The 16088-nt window shown below is 44.3% G+C and overlaps 1 protein-coding gene across 1 annotated transcript in view; it reads left to right on the forward strand.

Annotated features, from left to right (window-relative positions):
• Nucleotides 1-16088, forward strand: part of LOC149983615 (dynamin-1-like) — a 44775-nt gene that overhangs the window by 13973 nt on the left and 14714 nt on the right. Inside the window, exons 2-10 of the mRNA XM_090236711.1 lie at nucleotides 3789-3862; nucleotides 4617-4766; nucleotides 5892-6095; nucleotides 6374-6472; nucleotides 7707-7867; nucleotides 10135-10277; nucleotides 10437-10572; nucleotides 10868-10935; nucleotides 15627-15765. Coding sequence (XP_090092837.1) covers nucleotides 3789-3862; nucleotides 4617-4766; nucleotides 5892-6095; nucleotides 6374-6472; nucleotides 7707-7867; nucleotides 10135-10277; nucleotides 10437-10572; nucleotides 10868-10935; nucleotides 15627-15765 — 1174 coding nt within the window. The remainder of the gene's footprint in view (nucleotides 1-3788; nucleotides 3863-4616; nucleotides 4767-5891; nucleotides 6096-6373; nucleotides 6473-7706; nucleotides 7868-10134; nucleotides 10278-10436; nucleotides 10573-10867; nucleotides 10936-15626; nucleotides 15766-16088) is intronic.

Raw genomic sequence — 16088 nt, forward strand, 5'->3', positions numbered from 1 at the left:
GATATTTGTCTATGATATTGGTGAACACCTAGCAGAGTGTAAAGTGCTGTTCTCTGCTTGCTGAAGCACCGCTGTCACATGAAAAGGGTGGGCTCTCAGGCTATTGGCTTTAGCTTGCGTGTGGAAACAGTAAGACCGTTCGTTTGCCCTTGTTGAACAAAGCCCTACAATTATAGTGTGAATTCTCCAGTGATTTCTCCCTTAGAGCAGGCAGAGCTGACAAACACCAGGGGCTGACTGGCACGGCACTGGCTACATTCATTCCCATCTGACAATGGAGCTGAGGAAAAGAGTGCTCCTCAGCTGTGCTGGAGCTACGGCAGAGCTCTCTCTCTCTCATCTCTCGCTGTGCCTTCTTTTCTTTTCTCTCTCTCTCTTTCTCACCCTCTTAATCATTCTCTCCCTCTCTGTCATCTTCTCCTCGAGCATATGCCTTCTGTTTCTCTCTCTTCCTCCACCTTACTGTGCTTTCTCTCCATCACTCTCTCTCTTTACTGGCCCAGTGCCTATCAGGCCCTGCATGCTCAGGCCTCACACAGGTGGGCTACTCTCAGAAAGAGCTTTTTGCATCCCATCCCAGACAGAGACTGCCAGCTGAAATAAAAAGAGGGTTCTGAAAAGCACCACAGACAGTAAGCCAAGAGTCATTTACTGAAACAGCCACTCTATTTAAGTGGGAGACCTGGCAGTGTGGTGCCAGGACAACAACCTCTCTCTCTCAATGTGAGCAAGATAAAGGAGCTGATCGGACTATAGGAAAAGGAAAAGGAGGGAAAAAGGAGGGCCGAACATAGGAAAAGGAGGGCCGAACAGGCCCCCATTAACATCGACGGGACTGAAGTGGAGCGGATCGAGAGTTTCAATTTCCTTGGTGTCCACATCACCAACAAACTATGATGGTCCAAACACACCAAGACAGTTGTGAAGAGGGCACGACAACACCTACAGTGCCTTGCGAAAGTATTCGGCCCCCTTGAACTTTGTGACCTTTTACCACATTTCAGGCTTCAAACATAAAGATATAAAACTGTATTTTTTTGTGAAGAATCAACAACAAGTGGGACACAATCATGAAGTGGAACGATATTTATTGGATATTTCAAACTTTTTTAACAAATCAAAAACGGAAAAATTGGGCGTGCAAAATTATTCAGCCCCCTTAAGTTAATACTTTGTAGCGCCACCTTTTGCTGCGATTACAGCTGTAAGTCGCTTGGGGTATGTCTCTATCAGTTTTGCACATCGAGAGACTGAAATTTTTTCCCATTCCTCCTTGAAAAACAGCACGATCTCAGTGAGGTTGGATGGAGAGCATTTGTGAACAGCAGTTTTCAGTTCTTTCCACAGATTCTCGATTGGATTCAGGTCTGGACTTTGACTTGGCCATTCTAACACCTGGATATGTTTATTTTTGAACCATTCCATTGTAGATTTTGCTTTATGTTTTGGATCATTGTCTTGTTGGAAGACAAATCTCCGTCCCAGTCTCAGGTCTTTTGCAGACTCCATCAGGTTTTCTTCCAGAATGGTCCTGTATTTGGCTCCATCCATCTTCCCATCAATTTTAACCATCTTCCCTGTCCCTGCTGAAGAAAAGCAGGCCCAAACCATGATGCTGCCACCACCATGTTTGACAGTGGGGATGGTGTGTTCAGCTGTGTTGCTTTTACGCCAAACATAACGTTTTGCATTGTTGCCAAAAAGTTCAATTTTGGTTTCATCTGACCAGAGCACCTTCTTCCACATGTTTGGTGTGTCTCCCAGGTGGCTTGTGGCAAACTTTAAACGACACTTTTTATGGATATCTTTAAGAAATGGCTTTCTTCTTGCCACTCTTCCATAAAGGCCAGATTTGTGCAATATACGACTGATTGTTGTCCTATGGACAGAGTCTCCCACCTCAGCTGTAGATCTCTGCAGTTCATCCAGAGTCTCCTTGTATGAGCTGAAAGTTTAGAGGGACGGCCAGGTCTTGGTAGATTTGCAGTGGTCTGATACTCCTTCCATTTCAATATTATCGCTTGCACAGTGCTCCTTGGGATGTTTAAAGCTTGGGAAATCTTTTTGTATCCAAATCCGGCTTTAAACTTCTTCACAACAGTATCTCGGACCTGCCTGGTGTGTTCCTTGTTCTTCATGATGCTCTCTGCGCTTTTAACGGACCTCTGAGACTATCACAGTGCAGGTGCATTTATACGGAGACTTGATTACACACAGGTGGATTGTATTTATCATCATTAGTCATTTAGGTCAACATTGGATCATTCAGAGATCCTCACTGAACTTCTGGAGAGAGTTTGCTGCACTGAAAGTAAAGGGGCTGAATAATTTTGCACGCCCAATTTTTCAGTTTTTGATTTGTTAAAAAAGTTTGAAATATCCAATAAATGTCGTTCCACTTCATGATTGTGTCCCACTTGTTGTTGATTCTTCACAAAAAAATACAGTTTCATATCTTTATGTTTGAAGCCTGAAATGTGGCAAAAGGTCGCAAATTTAAAGGGGGCCGAATACTTTCGCAAGGCACTGTATTTCCCCTCAGGAGACTGAAAAGATTTGACATGGGTCCTCAGACCCGATGTATATAACCTCGCTATTGTTATGTACATTTCTTGTGTTACTTCTTGATTGATTAGATTTTTTTTCTTTAGTTTATTTAGTAAATATTTTATTAACTATATTTCTTGAACTACATTGTTGGCTAAGGGCTTGTAAGAAAGCATTTCACGGTAAGGAGACCTGCGCATATGACAAATGCAATTTGATTCGATTTGATTAGTCTTTCCCAGACTGCTACAATGACAGTCTATTGATTTTCACCTTGAATTTGTCTCGCAGTCCCACTTTCTATGAGCTAATGAATTAGATGGACTAATTCTGGATGATCTGGTGGCTTTACACATCCACACATTTAGGCTAATTTAGCCTCCAGTGTTTGTATCCACACAGATGGAATGTTAAGAGTGGCAGTCTGAAGTGCCTTTGGCCGTCTCTGATCGAAGACCTCTTGGTTGTTTTGAAGGGAATCTTTTGTCAGTCTTTCAGTGTGCTTTAGATTTCAGAGCTGTATTGTTTCAGAGGTTCGTTACAACAGAGCTCTCAGAGAGTTGTTGACTGTTGGCCTCTATTGACCCGTCTTGTTAAGCTTGGACTCTTCAACATGCAACAGCACAGACAATTGCCCAGAAAGAGGCAGATTTCTGGAGCAAGAAAACCATTTTATAGTAGCCTATACAGTGTATCCTCAGAATATTTTCCCCCAATACCCTTTGCATGTTCTCATTGCTTAGTATCCAACAAGCTTCTTATATTGTAGCCCTGTCTATTATTCCACTCAAGATCCCGCTGAGCAGAGATGGGTGAACATTTGTCATGATTCAGTGTTCTGCCCACACACAGTTACACATGTACATGTACATTTGTCATGATTCAGTGCTGTGCCCACACACAGTCACACATGTACATGTACATTTGTCATTGATTGTAACATTATATTTTCATGACTTTGCTAGCCTGTGTCATCCATTATAATCAAAACATGCTTCCTCTTCATGCCGTCATCTGACTCATTGGTCAGGGCCCATATCCATAAAGCGTAGAGGAGAATTTCTGATTTTGAATCAGTTTAGCCTTTTAGATCATAATGAGTAAGATTCCATGGACAGAGGAGGGGCGTGGGGCTGATCCTAGATCAGCGGTCCTACTCTGAGATGCTTTATGAACACAGGACCAGGCGTTTCCATAACCATGATTGTTTTCTTACGGCTCTCTCCTCCTGTGTGTCACAGGGATTTCCTTCCTCGTGGCTCTGGCATCGTCACCCGTCGTCCCCTGGTCCTGCAGCTGATCAACTGTCCCACAGGTAAACTCTTCTCCGTTCCCCTCTCTGTCCCACAGGTAAAGCCTTCCCCCATCCCTCCCTTCCATCAGAGGCACCTACTGATGCCAGTGGCTTGGTAGGTTTGTTATGGTGACTTCATTAAGCAGAGAATATCTAATAAGCAAGCTTTCAATAACAAGTTTAAGCACCATGCGAAACAGGACAAATCATTTGTCCTCATTTACATTTAATCCAGTCTTATGTAACCAGTTCAGAATGTGCCTTTTGGAACAGATGTATTGCATTTACTGTATAGTACAAAATATCAATACCATCTAAGGTTTATGAAGACCAAACTGTCTCAGACCCTGAATGCTCAGATAATGTATAGCCTGCCCAAAGTCATTCATAATAATATACTTTATTTCTAAAGTGCATTTCTCACACCCCAAAATATGAAAACAATGAATATTCTATTCACATAATAATAATTCATATTCTGTATTACCAAAAGGCCAAAATGAGCTTCTTCTTATTTTCCAGTCAATACAAGGTCTGTGGCTGTCTCACAGTTTTATCAACAGTGCCATCTAGGTTTGTTACATTTTCCTCCAAACTGAGAGTGATGAAAAGTGAAGAAATGACAGAACAGCTCATTTCAATTCAAGTTGCCAGAAATGGTTTCCTGTATTTGTCATTATTCCATCCCAGCTGTCTTCTCATATGATCTTGTCATCCTCACTTGTCCTCTCCTTTCCTTTACTCACCTCTGTTCTGTCCCCCCCTCTTTCTGCAGAATATGCTGAGTTCCTCCACTGTAAGGGGAAGAAGTTCACAGACTTCGATGAGGTTCGGGGGGAGATCGAGGCGGAGACGGACCGCATCACTGGGCAGAATAAGGGCATCTCCCCTGTGCCAATAAACCTCAGGGTCTACTCCCCACATGGTGAGGTCACAGAACTACCACACTTGATCATAGGAAAGACTAGAGTAGTATAATTCTACACACAGAATTTTGTGAATCAAGTTTCCCTATTATTCAAAAGTGGCAACAATGTTTGATTGTATTGCCAGGGCATAAAGTGAGTTTCAATCAGTTACTATTCATGATATTATATAGTTTGATTGTATTGCCAGGGCATAAAGTGAGTTTCAATCAGTTACTATTCATGATATTATATAGTTTGATTGTATTGCCAGGGCATAAAGTGAGTTTCAATCAGTTACTATTCATGATATTATATAGTTTGATTGTATTGCCAGGGCATAAAGTGAGTTTCAATCAGTTACTATTCATGATATTATATAGTTTGATTGTATTGCCAGGGCATAAAGTGAGTTTCAATCAGTTACTATTCATGATATTATATAGTTTGATTGTATTGCCAGGGCTTAATGTGAGTTTCAATCAGTTACTATTCATGATATTATATAGTTTGATTGTATTGCCAGGGCATAAAGTGAGTTTCAATCAGTTACTATTCATGATATTATATAGTTTGATTGTATTGCCAGGGCTTAATGTGAGTTTCAATCAGTTACTATTCATGATATTATATAGTTTTATTGTATTGCCAGGGCCTAAAGTGAGTTTCAATCAGTTACTATTCATGATATTATATAGTCCTTTATTTTTCAGGGTTATCATTATTCATCGGTTTTGATATCATATTTATAAATCTTTCTCTGTCTCCACCTCTCACCCCTCTACCCTCTCCAAACTCTCTTCCTCTCCCCTCCTCCCTCTCCCCTCTGCCCTCTCCATACTCTCTTCACCCTCCTCTCTCATCTCCCTTCACCCCTCTCTCCCCTCTCCCTTCACAATCTCTCCCCTCTCCCTTCACCCCCTCTCTCCCCTCTCCCTTCACAAATCTCTCCCCTCTCCCTTCACAAATCTCTCCCATCTCCCTTCACCCCCTCTCTCCCCTCTCCCTTCACCCCTCTCTCCCCTCTCCCTTCACCCCCTCTCTCCCCTCTATTTTCACCCCCCCTCTCCCCTCTCCTTTCACCCCCTATCTTCCGATATTCTCCTCCCCTCTCCTCTCTCCCCTCTCTCCCCTCTCTCCCCTAGTCCTGAACCTGACTCTGGTGGACTTGCCGGGGATGACCAAGGTCCCAGTAGGGGACCAGCCTGCGGACATTGAGCAGCAGATCAGAGACATGTTGTATCAGTTTGTGACGAAGGACAACTGTCTGCTGCTGGCTGTTTCCCCGGCCAACTCTGATCTGGCCAACTCAGATGCCCTGAAGATTGCTAAAGAAGTTGACCCACAAGGTGGGTTGATTGACTAGAGGTTAAAGGCAGAAATGGTAGACCTTCTGGCTCTCATCAGTGCTCTCAGTTTCGTTCACCATCATATTGTGACAGGGCAGTAGTTAGACAAGGATGCAATTTAACCTACCTACAACTGGACTTTGTTAATGTATTGTATTGTGTGTGTGTGTGTGTGTGTGTGTGTGTGTGTGTGTGTGTGTGTGTGTGTGTGTGTGTGTGTGTGTGTGTGTGTGTGTGTGTGTGTGTGTGTGTGTGTGTGTGTGCGCGTGCGTGCCCAGGTCAGAGGACCATTGGTGTGATCACCAAGCTGGATCTGATGGACGAGGGGACTGATGCCCGAGAAATTCTGGAGAACAAGCTGCTGCCACTGCGAAGAGGTGAGACTAAACACACACACACACACACACACACACACACACACACACACACACACACACACACACACACACACACACACACACACACACACACACATTCTCATCCCATCTCAGTGCTTCCCTCTAGTGGTTATCTAGTTAATAATAATAATAGAACGTTGGATATAAAAGGTCTTTCAACAAACCCAAGGACACTGTACAGCAAGGATAACAAGGATAACAAGGATAACAAGGATAACAACGATAACAACGATAACAAGGATAACAAGGATAACAAGGATAACAAGGATAAAGCAATAGAATAAAAATAAATAAAAGCTACTTAGCTCAAGATAGAGCTGACTTAGGGCTGAGCTAAGGAGGTCAGAGAGGTATGAGGTCAGAGAGGTAGGAGGTCAGAGAGGTATGTGGAGCAGGTCAGAGGTAAGAAGGGGCCAGGCCATGGAGGGCCTTGTAGGTGAGGAGTATGATCTTGATAGGTAATGTGGAATCTGACTGGGAGCCAGGGAAGGTGGTGCAGGGTGATGTGTTCCCAGGGGTTGGTGCATGGGAGAACCCCATGACGGGGAAGAGAGTGAGAGAGAAAATAAGAATGAAGGAAAGAGAGAGCAAGATGGAGGCGGACAAAAAGAACATCTTGATTTTAGTGACACATCTGGAAAATGTCTGTTCGTTTCTTTTCTGTGCAATAAAATATATTTGTGGGAAACTCTCTAATGCAATTAGGTGACAGACATTTTTCTACTGGTGCTTGAACCCAGACATGTAGTTCTGTCGCTGTCTTCTCTGTTTCTGTCACTCTCGTGTCGGAAGTCCTCACGTTAAACCACTAGTATATTTACAAGGCTACTGGCATTCAGTCCAAAAGGTTATAAGGCAGGATATCCTGTCTAACAGAGAACTGCATGAGAAAAAATAACTAAATTGGGATATGTGATCCCTGTTACCCTTGCGGCTACCTTGCCCCCCTCCCCCAATAACCATCACACGATAGGGAAGTGGGAGCTAAAAGTTACCCTCCACACCACCCTCCGAACTCCCCACCCCTTCAGCCCACTACCCCAGTGTGGTACAACAAACAAGACAAACAAACAAGAAAAACCCACACACAGAAAAACTATCTATTAACAAACTTCTTCCTTTTCTTTTCTGTCTTTCTCTCCACAAAACAACATTTTGCCAATCTTCGCATCCTGATCTGTCCAGTATCAGCTGACCTCTCTCCCTGCCCCAGGTTACATCGGTGTGGTGAACAGGAGTCAGAAGGACATTGATGGGAAGAAGGATATTACAGCGGCCATGGCGGCAGAGAGAAAGTTCTTCCTGACCCACCCTGGATACAGACACCTGGCTGAACGCATGGGCACCCCCTACCTACAGAAAACACTCAACCAGGTCAGTCCCCTACCTACAGAAAACACTCAACCAGGTTAGTCCCCTACCTATAGAAAACACTCAACCAGGTCAGTCCCCTACCTACAGAAAACACTCAACCAGGTCAGTCCCCTACCTACAGAAAACACTCAACCAGGTCAGTCCCCTACCTACAGAAAACACTCAACCAGGTCAGTCCCCTACCTACAGAAAACACTCAACCAGGTCAGTCCCCTACCTACAGAAAACACTCAACCAGGTTAGTCCCCTACCTACAGAAAACACTCAACCAGGTCAGTCCCCTACCTACAGAAAACACTCAACCAGGTCAGTCCCCTACCTACAGAAAACACTCAACCAGGTTAGTCCCCTACCTACAGAAAACACTCAACCAGGTCAGTCCCCTACCTACAGAAAACACTCAACCAGGTCAGTCCCCTACCTACAGAAAACACTCAACCAGGTTAGTCCCCTACCTACAGAAAACACTCAACCAGGTTAGTCCCCTACCTACAGAAAACACTCAACCAGGTCAGTCCCCTACCTACAGAAAACACTCAACCAGGTCAGTCCCCTACCTACAGAAAACACTCAACCAGGTCAGTCCCCTACCTACAGAAAACACTCAACCAGGTTAGTCCCCTACCTACAGAAAACACTCAACCAGGTCAGTCCCCTACCTACAGAAAACACTCAACCAGGTCAGTCCCCTACCTACAGAAAACACTCAACCAGGTCAGTCCCCTACCTACAGAAAAGACTCAACCAGGTCAGTCCCCTACCTACAGAAAACACTCAACCAGGTCAGTCCCCTACCTACAGAAAACACTCAACCAGGTCAGTCCCCTACCTACAGAAAACACTCAACCAGGTCAGTCCCCTACCTACAGAAAACACTCAACCAGGTTAGTCCCCTACCTACAGAAAACACTCAACCAGGTTAGTCCCCTACCTACAGAAAACACTCAACCAGGTCAGTCCCCTACCTACAGAAAACACTCAACCAGGTCAGTCCCCTACCTACAGAAAACACTCAACCAGGTTAGTCCCCTACCTACAGAAAACACTCAACCAGGTCAGTCCCCTACCTACAGAAAACACTCAACCAGGTTAGTCCCCTACCTACAGAAAACACTCAACCAGGTTAGTCCCCTACCTACAGAAAACACTCAACCAGGTTAGTCCCCTACCTACAGAAAACACTCAACCAGGCTGCTCAACAAGACTGCCAGCTGAGCCATCCACAGGATCTATTTGGATGCTTACGATGCTTTGCTTATTGGATGCTTTGCTTATTTCACCTTTATTTCACCAGGTAGGCCAGTTGAGAACAAGTTCTCATTTACAACTGCGACCTGGCCAAGATAAAGCATAGCAGTTCGACAAAAACAACAACACAAGAGTTACACATAAACAAACATACAGTCAATAACACAATATAAAAATCTATGTACAGTGTGTGCAAATGTAGAAGAGTAGGGAGGTAAGGCAATAAATAGGCCCTTGAGGCGAAAACAACGACAATTTAGCATTAATACTGGAGTGATAGATGCAGATGATGATGTGCAAGTAGAGATACTGGGGTGCAAAAGGGCAAGTCATAATATGGGGATGAGGTAGTTGGGTGTGCTATTTACAGATTGGCTGTGTACAGGTACAGTGATCAGTAAGCTGCTCTGACAGCTGATGCTTAAAGTTAGAGAGGGAGATATAAGACTCCAGCTTCTGAGATCTTTGCAACTCGTTCCAGTCATTGGCAGCAGAGAACTGGAAGGAAAGGTCGGACGAAGGAAGAATGACCAGTGAGATATACCTGCTGGAGCGCGTGCTACGGGTGGATGTTGCTATGGTGACCAGTGAGCTGAGACAAGGCAGGGCTTTACCTAGCCAAGACTTATAGATTACCTGGAGCCAGTGGGTTTGTCGGATGTGTCGTGAGGGCCAGCCAACGAGAGCATACAGGTCGCAGTGGTGGGTAGTATATGGGGCTTTGGTGACAAAACGAATGGCACTGTGATAGACTACATCCAGTTTGCTGAGTAGAGTGTTGAAGCTATTTTGTAAATGACATCGCCGAAGTCGAGGATCGGTAGGATGGTCAGTTTTATGAGGGTATGTTTGGCAGCGTGAGTGAAGGAGGCTTTGTTGTGAAATAGGAAGCCAATTCTAGACTTCTAATAACATCCACTGAAGAGTAGGTGAATGGTAGTAGTAGTATAGTCTAGGATCTGACCACGGTCATCTCTCCAGTACCATGTTAAAACCCACCCTGACCTTTCACCCTGCAGCAACTGACCAATCACATCCGGGACACTCTGCCGGGGCTGCGGGCCAAGCTGCAGAGCCAGCTGCTGTCTATAGAGAAGGAAGTGGAGGAGTACAAGAACTTCAGACCTGATGACCCCTCCCGCAAGACCAAGGCCCTGTTGCAGTGAGTAGGATACACACTTGCATACACACACACACATGCATGCACGCACACACACACACACACACACACACACACACACACACACACACACACACACGCACACACACAGAGGCACACACACACACTTCATTAACTCCCTTTTCCCTGTATCTCACCCAGGATGGTGCAGCAGTTCTCAGTGGACTTTGAGAAGCGTATCGAGGGCTCTGGGGACCAGATCGACACAGCAGAGTTGTCAGGAGGAGCCAGGATCAACCGCATCTTCCACGAGCGCTTCCCCTTTGAGCTGGTCAAGGTATGTGTACCATACTGTATGTGTGTGTGTCCCCCTCTTTCCTAACTCTTAGTGTCCATGCAACCCCAGAATGAGACAGACAGTGCCGTGATTTGCCTCCTGCCTCCCTTAGGACCCCAACCCAGAGACCATATGAGGAAAACATTCCTCCCTCCCTCCCCAAACCCCCTCCTTCTATCCCTCCCTCCCAGAGCCACTCAATGAATACAAGCGACCTTAGGTTCCTGTTTCTGCTGTGTGTTGGAGGTGTGTGTTCACTATTTAACGGTGTGTTTTCCTTTCTGTGTGTGTACAGATGGAGTTTAACGAGAAGGAGCTTCGCAAGGAGATCAGCTACGCAATCAAGAACATCCACGGCATCAGGCACGTCCCTCATCCCTATCCCTCTCTCCCTCTCTCCCTCTCTCCCTCTCCCCCTACCCCTGTCCTCACCCGCCTGGGTCACCCCTCTGGGCCAGACCAACTCTAATCATCCTCACCCATCTAATCACGAAGACCTCTAGAAAAACCGATTGCAGTCCAAACAGAGGTGGAGGGATTTGTGATTAGATCCGTGACCGCTGGTTGGGTGGCATCTTTCTCTCACTCTTTGCCCCGTCCGTCTGTATGTATCTTGTATGTATGTATGTCTGTCTGTGTGGTGAAGCCTCATATGCCCGTCATGTGTAACCTAGCACACTCCATCCCCGTCCTAAGAAAAATTCCTGTATTTTACCTAGGTCCAAGAGTGATATAAATCAGAATCAGACAGTGATGTCATCACTCTTCAGGAAGTGAACCTGTTGAAAGTCCCCTCTTTGTTTCTTCCTCCCTCTTAACCTAACTCCCATGTGTACCAGAACACATATTCCTCCTGACTACCAATAGACCATACATACCTCAGTTTACCTTGGTTTAAGATGGTGTAAGATGGTGTAAAGAGAAGCCCAATTGTTTTGCTCTGAACTCATTGAACAAAAAATCTAGTCAAAACCGATTTTATTTTTCACATGCTTCGTAAACAACTGGTGTAGACTAACAGTGAAATAATTACTTATGGTCCTTTTTCAACAATGCAGGATGCAAAAAACGATTTCTAAATATTATTTACAGTTGAAGTCGGAAGTTTACATACACCTTAGCCAAATACATTTAAACTCAGTTTTTCATAATTCCTACATTTAATCCTAGTAGTGGTGTTCCCTGCCTTAGGTCAGTTAGGATCACCACTTTATTTTAGAATGTGAAATGTCAGAATAATAGTAGAGAGACTGATTTATTTCAGCTTTGGGTAGCCTTCTACAAGCTTCCCACAATAAGTTGGGTGAATTTTGGCCCATTCCTCCTGACAGAGCTGGTGTAACTGAGTCAGGTTTGTAGGCCTCCTTGCTCGCAAGCGCTTTTTCAGTTCTACCCACAACATTTCTATAGGATTGAGGTCAGGGCTTTGTGATGGCCACTCCAATACCTTGACTTTGTCGTCCTTAGGCCATTTTGCCACAACTTTGGAAGTATGCTTGGGGGTCATTGTCCATTTGAAAGACCCATTTGCGACCAAGCTTTTACTTCTTGACTGATGTACTGAGATGTTGCTTCAATATATCCACATAATTTTCTTTCCTGATGATGCCATCTATTTTGTGAAGTGCACCAGTCCCTCCTGCAGCAAAGCACCCCCACAACATGATGCTGCCACCCCCGTGCTTCAAGGTTGGGATGGTGTTCTTCGGCTTGCAAGACTCCCTCTTTTTCCTCCAAACATAACGATGGTCATTATGGCCAGAGGACATTTCTCCAAAAAGTACGATCTTTGTCCCCATATGCAGTTGCAAACCGGCTTTTTTATGGTGATTTTGGAGCAGTGACTTCTTCCTTGCTGAGCAGCCTTTCAGGTTATGTCGAGTATAGGAATTGTTTTACTGTGGATAGAGATACTTTTGTACCGATTTTCTCCAGCATCTTCACAAGGTCCTTGCTGTTGTCTGGGATTGATTTGCACTTTTCGCACCAAAGTACGTTCATCTCTCGGAGACAGAACGTGTCTCCTTCCTGAGCGGTATGCCGGCTGCGTGGTCCCATGGTGTTTATACTTGCATACTATTGTTTGTACAGATGAACGTGGTACCTTCAGGCATTTGGAAATTGCTCCCAAGGATGTACCAGACTTGTGGAGGTCTACATTTTTTTCTGAGGTCTTGGCTGATTTATTTAGATTTTCCCATGATGTCAAGCAAAGAGGCACTGGGTTTGAAGGTAGGCCTTGAAATAAATCCACAGGTACACCTACAATTGACTCAAATAATGTCAAATAGCCTATCAGAAGCTTCCAAAGCCATGACATAATTTTCTGGAATTTTCCAAGCTGTTTAAAGGCACAGGCAACTTAGTGTATGTAAACTTCTGACCCACTGGAATTGTGATCCAGTGAATTATAAGTGAAATAATCTGTCTGTAAACAATTGTTGGAAAAAGTACTTGTGTCATGCACAAAGTAGATGTCCTAACCGACTTGCCAAAACTATAGTTTGTTAACAAGACATTTGTGGAGTGGTTGAAAAACGAGTTTAAATGACTCCAACCTAAGTGTATGTAAACGTTCGACTTCAACTGTACATATATTTTAAAATAAAAACCTTTGAATGAGATGGTGTGTACAAACTTTTGACTGGTACTGTTGTTGTATATATAAATATATATATATAAAAAGATTTGACTTCCTTTCCTTGTTACCTTTCATTTGGGGCCAATGATCTGAAAGAAGCAGTTATTAAATGGAAAATGGCTGCAAACACATGCTTACTATGAGGGTGCCCTCTACCCTATAGGTCAGTGGTTCTGAAGGAGGGGAACTGGTAAAGGAAACCATTTAAGAGAATTGGGACACATTTTGTTGTAGTAGTGTAGGGACTCCAATAGGCATGGTGTCATCCGAGGATTGGATGACTCATGTACTGTAGCATGTGGGCAAAACTCTTCACATATTATGTAGCAATAATCATATAAGTTGTGTTCTAAGAGCTCAGTTTTTATCTGCATATTTTCCTGAAACCATAATGTGATGATTTAGTTAAGTTTTTAAGTCATGTTTTCTGCTTTCTGTTGTCATTCTCTTTCTTTGTCTTACTGTGCATGTTTCTTCTTTATGTTGTGGGAGGGGGTCTTTTCAATTAACACTGTTCTCTCTGCCCGACCTCCCTCCCCTTTTCTCCTTTTTTCAAAATGTCTCTCTTTTTTGGGCCTGATACTGGGCAGAACTGGCCTCTTCACTCCGGACATGGCTTTTGAGACCATTGTGAAAAGGCAGATCGGCAAGATCAAAGAGCCCTGCCAGAAATGTGTGGACATGGTCATTTCTGAGCTAGTCAATACCGTTAGGCAGTGTACTCAGAAGGTAAACACACACGGTGGAGAGCAACACTATGGTTTCACCTCTCCCTCCAACCAAAACCTGCAGCTATGTCATCCCTGTTACCGTATCACCGTACCGTTCTGTTCTCCAGACCCTGTTGTCCCGGGTTGGGACAGTAGGGGGCATACTGGGGTAGCGGGGGTATTGTGAGGGACTGCCTGCCTACCGCTTTGGATGGTGTGGCTGGGTGGAGTGACCATGGCCTTGTTAAAGAACTATGCTTGGTTTAGAATGAGTCTTGATGCTGCCGGGTTGCTGCTACGTGGCTGTATGTCAAGGGTTTAGACACAGGAGTAAGGATTAAAACATTTCAACAAATATTTTTGTTATGAATATGATCAAATGAACATTAATCATTTAATGAATGGTCAAATGAACACATCTTAAGATGTTACAGTTCTGTTAAGTCACAGGCAATTGAGTTAATTTTAGCAGCGGTGACATCATTTTTGATGCCCTGACTGTGTCATCAAAGTGTCACTCAGCTGTTGTCCCAGTCAGCCATGTTGGGTGACCTCAGCATCCAGACCTCCTGCTTGTGAGACCGGGTGCTGTGCACCTGCAGCAGACAGGACCCATGACAACGTGAAAGTTTGGCGGCTCATCCAAGGGCCAAGTTCAGCTAAGAGTGCCCTTGAGGACCGCATTCAGCGGAAGAGGCCCCAGTGGTCTTAATACTACTGTGACAAGGCCCAGTTTGGAACGCAGTCTGACCACAGTGGTTCTGGGACAGTGGAATAACAAACGCTGTGGCCCTGCTCTGAGTGGTCAGCTGGGGGATCGGGGGGTGGAAAGAGGGATGAGAGGGGGTCAAGGTAGAGGGGAGGAGCAAGGTGCTTTGTCTGAGATGGTGGGTGCACAGCTGCGGTCTCAAATGGCTCATGGCTCAGAGCTGTTGACTGGTGTGGTGGTGCAGGCTGTGATCTCTCTCTCTCTCTCTCTCTCTCTCTCTCTCTCTCTCTCTCTCTCTCTCTCTCTCGAGGGACAGACCTCAGCACTAGCCTGTTTCGAACAGCTTCAAGGGAAATCATTTTTTTTTACCCTGTGTACGGTTTCCCCACCTCCCCCTGACTTGTCCCTATCCCTTCTATTTCATCTGCCTTTCAGTCTGTCATCCCTCTTTTTTTCGCACCTTATCTGTTTCTCTCCTTCTCTGTGTGGCCCTCTTGTATTACTCTTTATTGGCATGGGAAACATATGTTAACATTGCCAAAGCAAGGGAAGTAGATAATAAACAAAAGTGAAATAAGCAATACAAAATAACAGTAAGCATAACACTCACAAACTTTCCAAAATAATAAAAACATTTGAAAATGTCGTATTATGAGCAAATAAATAAACATAAATATGGGTTGTATTTACAATGGTGTTTGTTCTTCACTGGTTGGTCTTTCCTTGTGGCAACAGGTCACAAATCAAGCTGCTGTGAGGGCACACTGTGGTATTTCACCCAGTAGATATGGGAGTTTGGGTGAAATACAGCGTGGCATTTCTCTCTTCTGCTTTGACCTGCTCTCTCTCCCTGTGGTTCTCTTCATCTTTTACTCCATTCCTCCATCTCGGTTTCTGTTTCTCTGTGTCTCTTTATCTTGGTTTCTCCCCCTTCTGTTTCTCTATTACTTTACTTCTCTCTCTTCTCTCTCCCGTCACCACCTCCTCTCTACAGGACGGGCCTGTTCACTCCTGACCTGGCCTTTGAGGCCATAGTGAAAAAGCAGATCCAAAAGCTGAAGGAACCCTCACTGAAGTGTATAGATATGGTAGTGAGCGAACTCACCTCTACCATACAAAAGTGTAGTGACAAGGTAACCAATGAACCGAGCCACCTTCGGAGTCTGGCTTGCGTCATTCTTAGAGGTAGGGATAGACCGATGGCTGGACTACAAAAAAAAGGAAGCAAAATATGTGATCTGTTTTAGATCAGCATAGTGGTTAGGGTTGTACATACAGTGTTTTCAGAAAATATTCATAACCTTGATTTATTCCACATTTAGTTCTGTTACAGCCTGAATTCAAAATGAATTACCTAGATTTTGGTTCTCACGCACACACAATACTCCATAATGAGAAAGTGAAAACATGTTTTTCGAAATTTGTGCAAATGATTTGAAAATCAGGTGTAGAAATA

The sequence above is a fragment of the Oncorhynchus mykiss genome, chromosome 5 (genome assembly GCF_057628025.1).
Source record: "Oncorhynchus mykiss isolate SJ-2025 chromosome 5, ASM5762802v1, whole genome shotgun sequence".
Lineage (NCBI taxonomy): Eukaryota > Metazoa > Chordata > Actinopteri > Salmoniformes > Salmonidae > Oncorhynchus > Oncorhynchus mykiss.